Genomic DNA, 15,106 nt, shown 5'->3' on the forward strand with positions numbered 1-15,106 from the left:
GTTTACACATGCAGCTGTGGGACCCCAGAGCACTGCTTCCCCGTGGGGAGGAGTGGGGGCAGATGGACAAGGTCAGCTACAAGCCCATGACCGCTGCAACCCAGGCAATGGTATGAGGGCGTTCACTAGACCATTTTCTCTACTTTTGGAAATGTCTGAAATTTTCCAAAGCTGGAAAGTTTTTTTTTAACTTTATTTATTTATTGGGGTGGGGCAGAGAGAGAGGGAGAGAAAAGAATCCCAAGCAGGTTCTGCACGGTCAGCACACAGCCGAACGAGGGACTCGAATGCACCAGCCGTGAGATCATGACCTGAGCCGAAATCAAGAGTCAGGCACCTAACCGACTGAGCCACCCAGGCCCCCAGAAAGATATTTTAAAAGGCTCAACCGCGACTCTATGAAGATTTACAACCTTCTTCACCCCATCTGTCCCGCATTGTAAACAGGTTGATTTGCCGAAGGAAATTTGCAGCTGTAAAGAGGGTGCAAGGATTTCTACCTGCCTGGGTTTGGGGGGTGGGGAAGATCCTGACAGCTCACAGGCTGCTGGGCATGAAGCAGAAGGCGGGGCCAGGAGGGAAAAGATCCAAAGTCTAATGTCATAAAGATGTTCTGATCTTCTGCCATTGTCTCTGTGGGGCTGAGTCGGATCCAGAGGGCAGAGCATGGCCGGAAGCTCCCAGTTGAGGTCCCAGGGCCAGGTAAGTGGTCCCCTACAGCAGGAATAAGGAGGGGAGTGTCTTCAGTCAGATTCTATAGAAGCAGAGCCTGAGACAAGGATTTTGTGCGACTGGTTTATGAGGGAGTGCTCTGGGGAGAAGAGCAAAAAGCAGGACGGGCAGGTGAAACAATCCAAGGACAGATGCGGTTTCAGCTGACCACTGGCTTCAGCCTGATCCCACGCCAGGGGTGCTTGGGAGCACAGGCTTGGTCCTGCCCTGAGGCAAAGGGACTGTCCTCTTGTACCCCGTGCCAGTCATTGACTGCAGATTGGGGGAAGGGTGTAACTAAACTCCCAGAGGGGAGCAGTTAGGAGCCCTTAGCACCAGCGATTACAGCAGCTGGCAATGGGTGCCCCACCCCCCGGTAAATGGGGAGCGGGGGGCACCAACAGCATTTGCCCCAAGGAGGAACCCACTGCCTAGAACCCATCTGCCACCAGTCATTGACCATTAGAGGTGGGAAGGGCTGTAGCTGTTTCCATTCCACTCCCAGAAACTCTCTCTCTCTCTCTCTCTCTCTCTCACACACACACACACACACAAATTATGAGAAAACAGAGCTCCAAAGAGGGGAATGGATTTGCCCAAGACCACACAGGGCCAGTGCTAGAATCCAGGCCTCCTGACTCCACCCTAGAGTGGAGGCCTCCATTTCCTGCTGGCCCCTGGGCTCCTTGCTGGGGACTGTCCCCTTATACCAGCATGCTGTCCTGAAACACCGGGGGAAGCCGGCTTCCAGGAGCTGAAGGAATAAAGGGTACCTGGGCCCTGGCTGGCTTTCCTGGGAACGCCAGGTTGGCTGGGCCTTCAAGGCCTCAGCTGGCTGCGGGACAGGGGAGGGACCAAGGCCATCGCCCCCCTGGGTCTCTGGCTGCCCCCCACCCCCACCCCAATCAGCCCATCTCCACCCAAGCAGCTCTGTACCAGGTTCTGGAGGAATGGGACACGGGGCGGGGGGCGGGGGCGCGGAGGGGGGGGGGCAATAGTGTGTAAGCCCTCTAAGGGCTCATAGCCCACGCCCTCCTCAGAAAGTGGGAACCTCACAGCAGACAGACTGTCCCTCTGGTTCCCCGAAGTCCCGCCCTCAGCACCCCTCCCTCCCGGTGGCAGGACATCCCCGCAGCAGACCCCTGTCCCGAGACAGAGTTGTTTGAAATTGGAAGTGGCACCTAGGGATCGCAGTCCAATCCCCACCCCGACCACACACGATATGTGCAGGAGAAAACCAAAGAGGGGGCAAAGAAGGCCAAAATCCCCTAGAACCAAATGTTTGCCAGTTTAAGGCCTCTCGGCCCAAAAGCGTTCCACACACAACAACTGTAGGGTCCGTGGACTACGAGAAAAAAGGTTCCATGGCCAATTCAGTGTGGGAAATGTCCTTAGTGTTAAAATCGGGTGCTCCCCTACAAGAATTCTCAGGCCCTCCACTCTGCTAAAGAGGGCGAAGTCGATAACCAGGATTTCCCAGAATTTCCCTTCTGCTCCTTTTCTGTCCTTAACTGTGTTCCATGGAATACATCTTGAGAAGGGTTACTCTGCTTCCCTGAACACAACCCCCAAGTGGATATTTGAACCCTTCCCACTGCCACATTCTGGAAAGCGAAAGCCCAGGTACGAGGCGCACCTCCGGGGACCGAGGTCTCACGATCTCCCCGGACGACCCAGTCCGGCCGGGGCATCTTCCTTCTTTCGTGCTCCCCAGTGGCGTCCAGGCTCAGCTCTAAGTCCCGCCTTCCCCTGGTACACCAGAGAAGTCTAGTCGCAGTGGGTGGCTGACTGGATAGGCCTCTGCCACCAGCTGCGCCCCCCACCCCGCGCCCCCACCGGTCCAGCTGGCTCTGTCGGAGGGGCTCTGCCCGAAATGCTGGCAATCGAGAGAACAAATCCCCAGACGTAGCTGGGTCAGGTCACCGAAGAGTCACATCATGATGTCGTGCATCATGGTGAATCTGGGCTCAGCTGCTGGGACCCCCAGCTTCTCCGCTGAATCGGGAACCAGGCCAACGGAGACATTTGTCAGAGGGCCCAGCAGCCAGGGCAGAGCAGTGGCATCCAACCACACAGAGACCCAAACCTCAGGCGCTTTCTTGCTGTGTGACTTCGGCCAAGGCCTCGGACCTCCCTGAGGCTTCGTGTCTTCGTTTACAGAATGGAGCCAACTTCCCGGGGACTGAGGCACGTCACGTAGCATGGAGCCGTGCCCCCTGTCTGGCCCTTTGGCCCTTGGACACGGTCCCTTCCTTTCCTCCCCGTCTGGAATTTAGCTATCTGGGCCCCTTGTCTGTCCCAGCCTCCCCAAAGCTCTTTCCCCCTCCTGCTTTCCGCACCCCCACGGCAGGAAACCTGCAAAAATGGGGGTGCTCAAGCAGCACCTCCTGAACGCATTCAGTTGGGATTAAAGTTGAGAATTAAGATTGAGGGGAAGGCACCCCCCAATTTCTTTTTACCAAAAAAGAGTAAGAACGGTCCACTTCCATTACTTGTGAGTCCCATCCCCGTGGACAACTGTCTCCTACCTCGATTTCCATAAACTGGCTCCCCTCCCCTCCGCACCCCACCTCACTCCCGTTCTCCTGGGAAAGACCAGCTTTTCTCACTAAGTCCCCAGGCAGCCCCCAAGCCCCACGTGCCCCAGCATCCATCAGTATACAACATCGTGACCGGGACCCTCAGCAAGTGGTGATTCCAGTCCCCCGCAAGGTTTTCCCTCAACCTCTCTCTCACGCCTCTTGAAACATCCAGAACGTTTCCTTTCATTCACTGAGGCAACAGTGTGTAACCGATTTAAGCGCACGCACTCGGGAGCCAGTCTGCCAGGCTTTGAGTCCCAGCCCAGTCATTTCCTGACTGTGTGACCTTGGGCAAGTGGCTTAACCTCTCTGGGCCTCATCTGCAACATGGAAACAAGCCACAGGACTTCCCCAGAGGTTTGGGACAAGGATGACATCGGATAATGCATGTAAAGTGCTTATCCCACTGCCAAGAATGGAGGAAATGTTTGTAAATGTTGACTCACTGTTAAATATTGACTTCCTGGCTCAGCGTTGACCTATAGCAGGTCCTCAGCAGAAGTTTCCTTCCATCCTCTTTCCCATCAAGAGGAACCACCATCGCCAGTTTGGATGTGTTCTGTCTTGCAATGGCTGGGAATTTGACCCTTTCTTCTGCCCCAGAAGGAGCGGTGTCCCTGCAGTGCCACAGAGGCTATAAGCGGCCGGTCCTCCCCATCCCCAGAAGCCAGGTTATTCCAGGTCAAACCAAGTTCAGGGGTTACTGAGCAGGGCAGACTGTTCTGGAAGGCCCTGGCCCGGAGAACAGAGGTGACACTGAGTCTGACCAGACATAAGCCCCAGAAATGAGATGCGTTCTGCCCCAGCCTCTCTCCCTCATCCGCAGCTAAGGTCCTTGGCCCAAGTCCTGGCAGCAGAAGGCTATGGAGTGGCCACAATTATTCCCAGACCGGAAGTGAGGGAGCTCCCGCCATGGCAGACCCCCAGCCCAACACAGCCCGGCCAGAGATACCTGCCCCAGGAGCCGAGCCCACCGGGCTTCCTGCCTCCAGCCTGGCACCAGCAGAAGCCCAGGAAGAGGAGCAGCCTTCTCAAGGAGCTGGGCGTGAGTGCCCACTTCCTGGGGCCCTGGAAGTGGGGGAGGGGGACACCCGGGGAGCCCCAAGGAGGGAGGGAGAGAGGAGAGCCTCCAGCTGCCCTGCTTCACACTCCTGCTCGGGTTGAAAACTGAAAACGCCACCGAGGGGTGGGAGAGGCTGTCTACACCTGCACCAGCACTGGCTCCGTGTCACTCACAGCAAGTCCTCAACAGAAGTCTCTCCCCTTCCCTTCTCTTCCGTCCCCTCCCCCGTCCCCCCCCTCCCCCCCCCCCCCCCCCCCCCCGCCCTGGGAGGCCCCAGCAGCACCACAGGCGGAGGGACAATTACTGGATTCCCAGCCGCCTCTCCAAGGGGCCAGTCCTTCCCCGTAGACCCGCCAGGATCCCTTAGAAGGTGGGCAGTGGGCTGGGACCAGCCAGCTGGCGCAGGGCACCAGCGGGTCCCCCCAGCAGTGGCTGCCTGTTCCCTCCCGCCCCCAGGCCTTCCATGTTGTCATCGCTCTGCTGCACTTGTTCTTTGGGACTTACCTGGTCTCTACTGTCACGGATCTTCACCTGGTGGTGCTGAAGTCTTGGTATCCGTTCTGGGGGGCTGCCTCTGTGAGTAGGTACCAAAACACGGGCCGGATGTGGGGGTCCGTGGGCAGGCCTGGGGGACCCCGGCATTGGGGGCTGGATGTAGGTGGGTCAGAATGAGCTACTGGGGGGGGGGGGGAAGCGTGTGCCCACCCCTTTCTCCAGCCTCCCTGCCGCTGCTTCTGTCCTCTCGGCCCCTCCCAGGAGGCCCCTTCAGGCCTGCATCCCAGGGGAGCACTCCCGGGCTGTCTGCACACTCCCCTAACCCAACACGCGCATCGGCAGGAGGGCAAGCACGAGCTGGGGACTTGGGAGGGGTCGGGAGGCGCCGGGCACAGCTGCATCCCCGGTGTGGGGGCTCGGGTGCCCAGGGGAGACCAGCACGGCCAGGGCAGGTCCAGGATGGGCCACGTGGTGGGCAGGGGGAGCTCCTTGCCACCAGAGCTCGGCTTTCTGAGACAGTAGCCAGAAGAGAGCAAATTTTTGGGTTTCAGGGGACCCCGACCTCCCTCATGACTGTTGCCAATCTGGCCTGCAGTTTCTCATTTCAGGGATCTTGGTGATAACGACGGACATGGTCTTGAAGACTTATCTGGTGAGTGGAAACAGTGAGGTCACTCCCTCCCGTCCCAGTCCCCAGTCCTCCCCGGGTCAGCTCTGTGAAGGGCGTCCGTGTGGAGTACAGATTCGGGAAGCCGTTCTCTGGGATTCTCTGGGAGCAGGCACGAGTCTTCCCGACAGCAGAAGGGTCCCCGGGGCCCCGAGGTCTGCCCCTCCCCCACTGCCCTTCCTGGGCCCCAGTTCTGTCCTCACGTCCGGGCCGTCTGGCCTCATGTCTGCACACCGCAGCCCGACCCGTTGTTCCTCAGTGCAAGTCTGACCCCACCCCTCCGTGGCCGTCCACCTCCTTGGTGCCCAGGAGCCCCTGCTTGCCTCCAATAGCAGCAAGTCCACGAGGCCTGCGGGCCCTGGCCCGCCTTCTATCTGCTTCTCATCTCCAGAGACACCACCGGCCAGACAGGACTCTGTCCTCCTCTGTGCCACCCTGTCCGCGGCCTGAGAACTTTGCCCGCTCCGGGTGGCACATTCTCACCCCGCTTTGGCTCACTCCTGATCATTCTTCAAAACTCAGCCTCCGTGCCCCGTCCTCCTGGTAGTCTTTCCCCACCTGCTATGGCTGGCTTCTGTATCCCCACAGCTTGTTGGACTTACCTGTCTTCTCATCTCTCTGCGGTACACTAAGCCGTGGGGTGTCTGAGCACCTTCCTAGGCACAGGTGGGCTGGAACAGCCCGGGGTGGCCCGAGTGGGCCCAGAGTAAACACCGACACAAGACTGGCCGGATGGACGGACATCGGTGACAGAAGGACCCTTCCTACCCCCTCCTACTTCATGGCCTCAGCCCACCTTCTGCCCCACAAGCCCTGGCCTGGCCCACATTTGTGCCCTTCCGGCCGGGCTGGGCTGGGGCTATCCCCCTGCCTTCTCAAGAGGCATAGATAACAGGGCAGTGTGCTGCCATTTACCCACAGAGGCAGGGGATGCATGGCAAAAACCTGCCATTCCTCCTGGGCTGGGCCCCTTTCGGAACCAGAAGGCTCCCCCTTCCTACGCCTGGGCAGAGGGAGGCTTTACTGCAGGGACGTCCGTCCTGGTACAAGTTGGAGTTTCCATATGTTCACACTCTGTCCATTACAAGGGTTTGCTCTTGATAAGAGGCTCTTGGAATCGTGTTTAACCCAAGACGGTGAGGAATGGGGACGTTTCAGGGACCGTGGCGGGTGGGGACGGAGGCAGACCCAGAGTGTGTGAGCGTGGGGCACCTTTGGGGCTCCTCCTGCTCTAGCCTATGGAGAGGGGGGGATGGGTAAGGGGCCATTTGGACGTCCAGTGCCCTGACCAGGTGACATATTTGACGCCAGGATGGTCGGTCAAAACCAGCTTGGAGAGGGAGACAGTGGTGGGAACATCCCTCTTGGGTACAAAGTCTGTGGGTCGGGAAGCAGCCCTTGCGTTCCCCCAACCCTGTCCCATAGAAGGTGAAAGCCACCTGGGGCCTCCCCGGTGGTCAGCTATCTCAGAAAGTCACATTTAAATGAGGAGCCTCGGGTCCAGAGACAGGCAGAGTCTTTCCTGAGGCCACGGAGCAAGCACCTGGCAGGCCTAGACACGGGGCCTAGATCTGGGTCTCTAACTTTTGGGCGACGGTTGTGACTTTTGCTTGTAGAAGATACTTTGCCTGACAGCACACGGCGTCAGCTTCTTCTGCGTGCTAGCGGGCCTCTTTGTCATTGCCAAAGATCTCTTTCTGGAGAGGACGTTTGATTTCCCGATCTGGACCCCGTACCCCAACAGCACAGTGAGTGCCCCAGCCCCGAGGGTCCCCTGACTCCCAGGAAGGTACGGCCTTGGGCTTGGCCAGGAGGACGCTTCTGGCTCTCAGGAAACCTTCCAGAGCCCAGGCACCGGAGCTAAAGCCCTCAGCCAATCTGTTCCCACCCCGTCCCTCCTGAGGCACGGGGCAAAGGGGGGATGCTGGCTTCTCACTGGTCAGAGGCAGGGAGCTGCGGGAGGCCTCGGGTCACTGAGTCCGAGCCCACTGTTGCAGGTAGGGGACCTGAGGCCCAGAAGGGAGAGGGGCCCGTGTACGGCTGAGCAGCAAATTCAGGACCCCCTTCTAGAACGGCCAATTCCCTGGTCAAGGCTCTGTAAACGACATAGCCCCAGTGACCCCACTATGGGTGAGCCTCTCAGCAGCCCCGCAGAGCAGGCTGAGTCTACTTCATTACCCCCGTTTTAGGGGAGTGAACACTGAGGTCCAGAGAGGTTAAATTCGTAGACCGAGGCCACACAGCAAGTGTCAGGGGTGCAGCGAGGCCTCAAAGCTGGGCCTACAACTCGGAGCCCAGGGCCCTTTCAGCACAGCGTGGGGCCCCTGGAGCAGAAGGTGGGCCCGACACTCCACGTGGTGGCTGCCGGCCTCTGGGCCAGGTCCCTGACCACGGTGGTGGGGGGCTGGTCCTTATCGAGCTCCCCCATGCACACGCATGTGCAGGCACACAGGCAGGCCTACTCACACACACACACACTCCCCATCCACACGCTCGTGCCCTGTGAGATGTCCCAGCTGCTTGGTGGTCCTAAGCCCAGCTCCCCCCGCCCCAACAATAAAAGGCGCTCCTTCTCTCTGAGCCTCAGTGTCCCCATCTAAGTGGGGCTGGGTGAGATGGCACTTAAGGCCACCTGCGGTGCCACCAGAGGCCCACAAGATTCTCCAGCCCTCCAACATCAGACAAATAAATGCTCGCTGAGGACCCACAGATGCCGGGAGGTGGGCGTAGAGCAGCGCCTAAGAAGGACCCGGTCCCGGCCCCGCCCAGGCACACCTGGCGGCGGAAGCCCTTGCTGCCCCCTGTTGGCTGGGTCTGACCCCGCCTGCGCCAGCCTGAGGGGTGCAGATACCCAGGAGGCCTCTCTCCGTCTCCCTCTCCCCCCCTCCCCTGCAGGTCTACATCCAGAGGCTGGAGCTGGCTCTGCTCTGTTTCTCCTTCCTGGAGTTCTTCCTGCTGAGCTTCACGGCCGTCACAGTCTGCAGGGCTGGCCGCCGGTCTGCAGAGGTGAGGCCCTCCTGAGACGGGTGGGGACACGAGGTTCGGGAAGGGGAGGGGGCAGGCAGGGGTGTCGCTGAGCACTTAGTGGGGGCCACAGACAGAGGCGGGACCACAGTCCAGCCGGGGAGACAAGTCAGGGGGGAGCAAAGGCTGATTGAAGGTGAAAATTGCAGAGTCACTGAGGAGAAAACATCTGCGGGCCAGGGAGCTGTCACAGGGAGATGGCTGGAGGCTGGGCGGGATCCCGACTTGCAGGCAGGGTGGGAGCAGGGACCTCCAGCAGAGAGAAAGTCATGGACACTGGCTTGGGGCCAGGAAGGGGAAGGCCAGGAGAGCTATAGCATGTTGTGGGGTTTGGCTGTGGAGGGAGTAACTGAGGCGGGATCGGGGGGGGGGGGGTCCTAGGAGACTGAGCATTTCGAGCTACAGGCAATCCCGTTATGAGCACTTTAGAAAAACATGACTTGAAGATTAACACACACACACACACACACACACACACAACCAAAACCCATACCGTGATTTAGCTTAATCTTCTCAACAGCCCTTGGAGGTAGGTAGTTACTTCCCCATTCTTAAGATCAATAAACTGAGGCTTAGAGAGTTTCCTTCACTTCCTAAGGTCAGTCAGCCTGTAAGGAAATCCAGGAATCAGTCCGAGGTGTGTCCACCCCATGGCCAAGTGCTGGTCCGCCTGGGGCGGGGACGGCAGAATGGCAGGCTGGGGCCAGGTACATTCTGGAATAGATTAGCTTCGCCCCATGCCGATGACCCTGACTCTGACCAGAGGTGATTTTCCTAGGCTCATTTCTTTAAAGGAAAAAAGTTCCCATTATAATCTGAACTTTCCGAACACTAAAAACATGTGATCCCGGCGATCCTTCGAGTTCGACACTCGGAGCGTTTTCTCATTAGTGCCATCCGTTTTTGGGGTTTTCACCTGGCACAGATAGGATCGTGTGGCCCTGAGCTTTACCAAACCCCCTCTGGTTGTCCCAGTTACTGCCTGGCTGGCTGGCTGGCAGGAAGTCTTCTCGTTAAGACATCAGAGAGCTGGAAGGGGCCTTGAGTCACTGAGGCCAACCCCGCCCTACAGGATGGGGACACCGAGGCCCCCTCCCCGGCTGGGGGAATTCACAGTCACCGCTCCCGGATATCAGCATCTGCCGTGTGCTGGGCACTGTGCTAAACACTGCAGGCGACTCTCTTGGTTGCCCATTGCCGTGGCCACAAATTATCACTAATTCTGCTTACGCATATGGAAGAGGAAGCAGGAGGCTCAGCAGGGTTAAGTGACTCCCCACTGTCACACGCGGTGAGTGGCCAAGCTGGCCCTCCCCCACACGCCTCCGTGCCCCCCTCTGTCTGAGAGAATGGCTCCGGGCACAGGCTTTGCAGCACGCTTGTCACAAACGAGTGGTGAGGACACGACAGCAGTCACCGGGGACACTGCCAGCGTGGCCCCTGGAAGGTGTTCTGGCGAGGAGGGACCCTGGCAAATCAGCTGGCTCAGCCCCATCAGGGAAGCCGATGGGGCAAGTGATTTGCCCAAGGTCACCTGCACACTAGTAACAGGCTCAGAACCAGGGGCCAGTCCCCCTCTCCCTGCTCCCTCCTCGACCACAAGAAGGCGGAGAGAGAGGCACACACTGGCCTTCTGGAAGTCCCTCCGTCGTCTCTCAAGCCTCGGTTTCCCCATCTTTGGGGGAACCTTGAGCACGTAAGCCCGTGGATAAGTGCTTTGCGAATGGCCACTCACTCCCCAACTGTAGCAGCAGGGACGGTGGCTTCTCTTTTGCAGGAAGGTGACTTATCCTTTGCTCCGGACACATCGTCGTGGGGGCTCCGGGGGCCACCGATGAGTCCTCCACCAGCCTATGGGGATGTGACTATGACTTGGGGTGACATGTAAGACGAGCCAGAGCAGAGGTGAGGAGGCCCCGGGCTCCCCAAACTGTCAGAATTCACCGCCTCCCCCCGGGTCCCTTCTCCCTGCACAGTTCCGAAGAGGCGGTTGCCAGAAAGGGGCAAACGGGGCTTTTGCTAGAAATGTCTGCCCCGTGCTGATGGCCGAGGTAGAGGCCGGCCCCCATGCCCGCAGGCCCAGAAGGGACCCCCGGGCCCCACCCCCTGCAACATGTCAGCTTCTCAGCTGGACCAGAGCACGGCCAGGTCCTACCCACCCAGGAACAGACCCCAGCCCCCACTCCACCCCTCTACCCTCCCTGTCCGCTGCCCTCCAGTCACTGGCGGACACACGGGGAGCTCGTCCACGGGGGGGCGTGGGGCGAGTCACAGAAGGGAGCCTCAGAGCCCAGGGAGGCCTGGCCTCCAGACTCAACCCACCGTGAGGTCTCTGGGGGAGCGTGGGTCTGAATCCCTGGATCGGGGGTGGGCGCAGCCGGGGCCTCGAGTCGGATGGAAACGGGGCCCAGTTCTCCCCCACAAACGGTTAACGCATCTCCCTGCCTCCCTGGGCCTCAGTGTCTCCACCTGTACTCTGAGGGAGAGGTAGATGATGGGACCTGGGCCTCGCAGCTGGAAAGCTCAGAGATAGGAGTCAGGTTCGGGATTCCAGCTGTGATATCCAAGACCGTGAGTGAGGCTTCAGGTCCCAGGTCCACACCGGCTGGCGCCGCGGAGTAGGCCAAGCGAGGGAGAACCGCCTTCTCCGTTCCTGAATGTAGCCTTCCCGGGACAGTCTGTGATTCCTGCGATTTCCGGACTGTATTCTGTTCCCCTCGTTTCCATAAAGTGATTTTCCTTCTTGCCGCGCATTATCGTCGAGGGGAACTTTGTGTCAGCAACACACAGGAAGCCGATACCTTTCCACGAAAAGAAGCAAAGCACAAAAATGATGGAAACGCTGCAAACATAAGACGAAACTCGCTTGCCACCCCACGCGGTGATCTCAGCACCTGCTTCTCTGCCTCTCGCCACCCCGGCTTCCCTGAGGCTCCACAGACACTGAGCCACCGCCTTGCCCTTCCTCTGCCTGGACTCTCTTCCCTGGAGAATCACGGCACTCACTCCGCCCAGTAGAGACGGGGCTTCTGACTCTGGGCCACAGCTCGTGTCATTTGCCCCTCCCATCAATCTGTGGTGTAGGTTCTGTCACTATCCCCGTGACACGCAGGCTCAGAGATGTTAAGCAAGCTTCCCGAAGGCACCCAGCTGGTAAGCAGTAGAGCCCAGATTCAGACCCGAGCACCCTGACTCCACGCTGACGGCACCCAGACGTGGCGACAGGATGGCCCCCGCTCTCCAGGAGCGCTACTCTCACTGGTCAGATGAGACGTGCCCGTACGACAGCCACCACAGTGCACACGGCAAAGTCAGCCCTCAAAGTTCACGGGAACCCCGTCTTCCCAGATGGGTCGTTTGCCGTGTGGTAGCCCGGGTTTTCAGCTGTCCGGGATCGCAGTCCTACAAAACCCCAGGGTGCAGCGATGCCCTCGGGGTTCCCAAGCCTCGCACTGAATACTCCCAGGGTTCAAGGTTGTCTGAATTCTGTCGTCACTGCACTGAATATTCCCGGGGTTCAAGGTTGTCTGAATTCTGTCGTCACTTCCCTTGTTGCCACTCCTGCCTGTCACCTCTGGTCTCAGTTAGTGACTTGCCGGTAACCTCTGGTCTCTGCTTCTGTTCTGCTGCGTCTGCGGGTCACAGCTGGCTTTGGAGCAGAATGTCAAGCGTAAGTCCCTGGCCTTGGACGGAGCATCAGAGGGCCGATGTGTGGGACAAACGGTTAGGACGAAGAATCCGAAGAAAAGAACCTCAAAGCCTGGCTGTCTGGAGATCCCGGGTGCAAATTTCCGCTCGGGCGGTCGCTTCCTCTGTGACCTTGACCCGGCCCCATCCCCTTACAGGGCCTCAGTTTCCTCGTCTGTAAAATGGGATGTTGTACTGGACCGGCGGTTTCGTTTCAACCAATCTATGAAAAGGAGAGTAGAGCGACTCAACTGGGGTGTCAGGTTAGCACGCTTGCTTCCTCTTTCTCCATGTGTATCCGTCTCGTGCATGCACGTCCACACCCAGGCACCCTTGCACCTCCGTGTGAGCCTTTGTGTGGAACCATCCGGAAGTGGCAGACACCAGGACCCTCCGTCCCCAGATTCTTCTGCCTGCATTTCTTCCTGAGAATGTGAGCATTCTGCATAATCACAATAGTATTATCACAGTAAGAAAATTAAAGACGATTCCAGGGTGGGGCGCCTGGCTGGCTCAGTCAGTTAAGCATCCGACTCTTGACCTCGGCCCACGTCGCGGCCTCGCAGCTCGTGACTTCAGACACCACATCGGGCTCTGCACTGGTGGCGAGGAGCCTGCTTGGAATTCTGTCTCTCCTTCTCTCTGCCCTTCCCCCTCTTGTTCTGTCTCTCTCTCCCTCCCTCTCTCTCTCTCTCCCTCCCTCTCTCTCTCTCTCTCACTCCCTTTCTCAAAATGAATAAATAAACATAATTTTTTTTTTTTTTAATTCCAGGGCGCCTACATGGCTCAGTCAGTTGAGCATCTGACTTCAGGCCAGGTCGTGATCTCACGGTTTGTGGGTTCAAACCCCGCATCAGGCTCTCTGCTGTCAGCTCAGAGCCTGCTTCAGATCCTCTGTGCCCCCCTCCCCTGCCCCTCCCCCTCTCAAAAATAAATAAACATTAAAAAAAATTGGGGGGGCGCCTGGGTGGCTCCGTCGGTTAAGCGTCTGACTTTGGCTCAGGTCATGATCTCGCGGTTCGTGGGTTCGAGCCCCGCGTCGGGCTCCGTGCTGACAGCTCAGAGCCTGGAGCCTGCTTCGGATTCTGTGCCTCCCTCTCTCTCTGCCCCTCCCCTGCTCGTGTTCTGTCTTTCTCTGTCTCTCAATAATAAATAAATGTTAAAAAAAATTTTTTTAATTTTTTTTTATGGAGACCCTGTCCATATTTGAATTCCCCCCATGGTGCCAAAAATGTCCTTTACTGTACTTCAGGTTAAACCTGGACCCAGTCAAGTTTCATGCACTATATTTGTCACATCACTTTGTGTTTTTTTTTTCATCTAGAACAATCCTCCCACGTTTTTCTCATGACAGGGGCTTTTTGAAAAGAACAGCTGTCTGTGGAGCGTCTGTTTTTTTCCTCACGGTGTCCTTCCCTTGCCCCCCATCCTCCCCTTTCTTGTCACCTGGCAGTGACCCGGAGGCCTGGGTCGATGCAGGGTGAACGTTGAACGTTGGGGAGAACTCCGCAGGGGTGGTGCGGGGCCTTCTCGCTGCGTCATGTCCCAAACCCGGGAACCTGCTTGTCCCTCGGTTAGTAATCCCGGGCATGGGGGTCACTGTCATAGCTTGCCACTGCCACTGTCATTTTTTTTTTAATTTTTTTTTAACGTTTATTCACTTTTTGAGAGACAGAGACAGAGTATGAGCAGGGTAGGAGCAGAGAGAGAGAGGGAGACACAGAATCCGAAGCAGGCTTCAGGCTCCGAGCTGCCAGCCCAGAGCCTGAGGCGGGGCTCGAACCCACGAACCGTGAGATCATGACCTGAGCCGAAGTCGGACGCTTAACTGACAGAGCCACCCAGGCGCCCCAACCACTGTCATTTTCTATACCTGCTTTTCCTACAGAGTTGTTGTTGTTTTTAAGAAAGCAAAACAGGTCACATCACTTATCAGAGGGGAAAATGTCGACGTTGGTCTTTCTGTAAGAGCTGAATGTCTAGTATACGAAACTCTCAAATGTCGCAAACACTAACTCGACAGTCTTATATCGAGTACAGTGATGTAAACTCATTCTTTCTTCTTAAAATTTCTTCATTATCATATATACCATGTGTAAATGAAGGGATATTGGAAATGCTCCCAGGGCTCATACGATTACCAAACCCCGAAAGGGATTCATGAGCCTAGCGGCCGGTGGGGGGGGGGGGGTGGACAGTGGCCTCGATGACCCTCAGGGCCTCAGCGAGCTCTAACACTTTAGATCTCCGCGACAGTGAGCCAGCAGAAAAGGTGTCACGGCCCACAGCTGGCCTCAAGATGCCGCTGCTTAGAGATGTCAGTTCAGTGGTCTTGGGGCAAATAAACCAGAGTGCTCTGTCCCCCGGGTCCCCATGGGGAGTGCGGCCTTCCCCTCCCCAGTGAGGACACCGCCGACCACCCCTGAGCCTGGGGAGGGACCAGCTTTGTGAGCGGTGGGTTCCTGAGAAATGAGCACACACAGAGTCGTGCGTGTCCTGGTCAGGGCAGGGGACATCACGACGCTCGGGGGGGATAGAAAGTCACTGCGGTAAGAACTTCCTGTACCACTGACTCCTCATGGAACTGAGCCTCCATTTTCTCATCTGTAGAATGGGAATGGCGCTTCCTCCCCCCACCGAGTGGTAGTGAGGGTCAGAGAAGACTGTGGATGGGAAAGTACCAACTCAGTGTTCCCCGAAGCGTGAGACACGGTGGGGAACGGTGTGGGAGACAAGAACATGGTGATAAAGAACGTCAGTGTGCGTGTGGAGGGAGGAGTCCCCTTTTCAATCTCCTTCAATCTCTTGGATTTCTTTTGGGAGAAAGTCTCCGTTTTGGGACTGCTGTGTCGTTAACTAACACCAGCTAATGTCCCT

At 57.8% G+C, this 15,106-nt stretch overlaps 1 protein-coding gene across 3 annotated transcripts; it reads left to right on the plus strand.

The window, feature by feature from the left end:
- Positions 1 to 651: 651 nt before the first annotated feature.
- Positions 652 to 13,041, plus strand: MS4A10 (membrane spanning 4-domains A10). Of its 3 annotated transcripts, none has more exons than XM_030333359.1 (8): positions 652 to 702; positions 4,120 to 4,338; positions 4,813 to 4,932; positions 5,447 to 5,503; positions 7,135 to 7,266; positions 8,414 to 8,524; positions 10,320 to 10,447; positions 13,002 to 13,041. In XM_030333359.1, the coding sequence occupies exons 1-7, from the start codon at positions 667 to 669 to the stop codon at positions 10,428 to 10,430; spliced, it is 786 nt and encodes a 261-aa protein (XP_030189219.1). In that variant the 5' UTR covers positions 652 to 666; the 3' UTR covers positions 10,431 to 10,447; positions 13,002 to 13,041. The 3 variants fall into 3 exon arrangements, with proteins under 3 accessions (XP_030189219.1, XP_030189218.1, XP_030189217.1); XM_030333358.1 differs by lacking the exon at positions 13,002 to 13,041 and adding an exon at positions 11,274 to 12,828; XM_030333357.1 differs by lacking the exon at positions 13,002 to 13,041 and having other exon boundaries at positions 10,320 to 12,828.
- Positions 13,042 to 15,106: the final 2,065 nt, after the last annotated feature.

This window comes from Lynx canadensis, chromosome D1 (assembly GCF_007474595.2).
Source record: "Lynx canadensis isolate LIC74 chromosome D1, mLynCan4.pri.v2, whole genome shotgun sequence".
Taxonomy (NCBI): Eukaryota; Metazoa; Chordata; class Mammalia; order Carnivora; family Felidae; genus Lynx; species Lynx canadensis.

Excerpts from the sequence above, each read along its gene's own strand:
- MS4A10 (XM_030333359.1), top strand. The coding sequence starts at position 667 with ATGGCCGGAAGCTCCCAGTTGAGGTCCCAGGGCCAG. Across the intron at positions 7,267-8,413 it reads CCCCGTACCCCAACAGCACA|GTCTACATCCAGAGGCTGGA; the intron begins GTGAGTGCCCCA and ends CCTCCCCTGCAG. Across the intron at positions 8,525-10,319 it reads CTGGCCGCCGGTCTGCAGAG|GAAGGTGACTTATCCTTTGC; the intron begins GTGAGGCCCTCC and ends TCTCTTTTGCAG.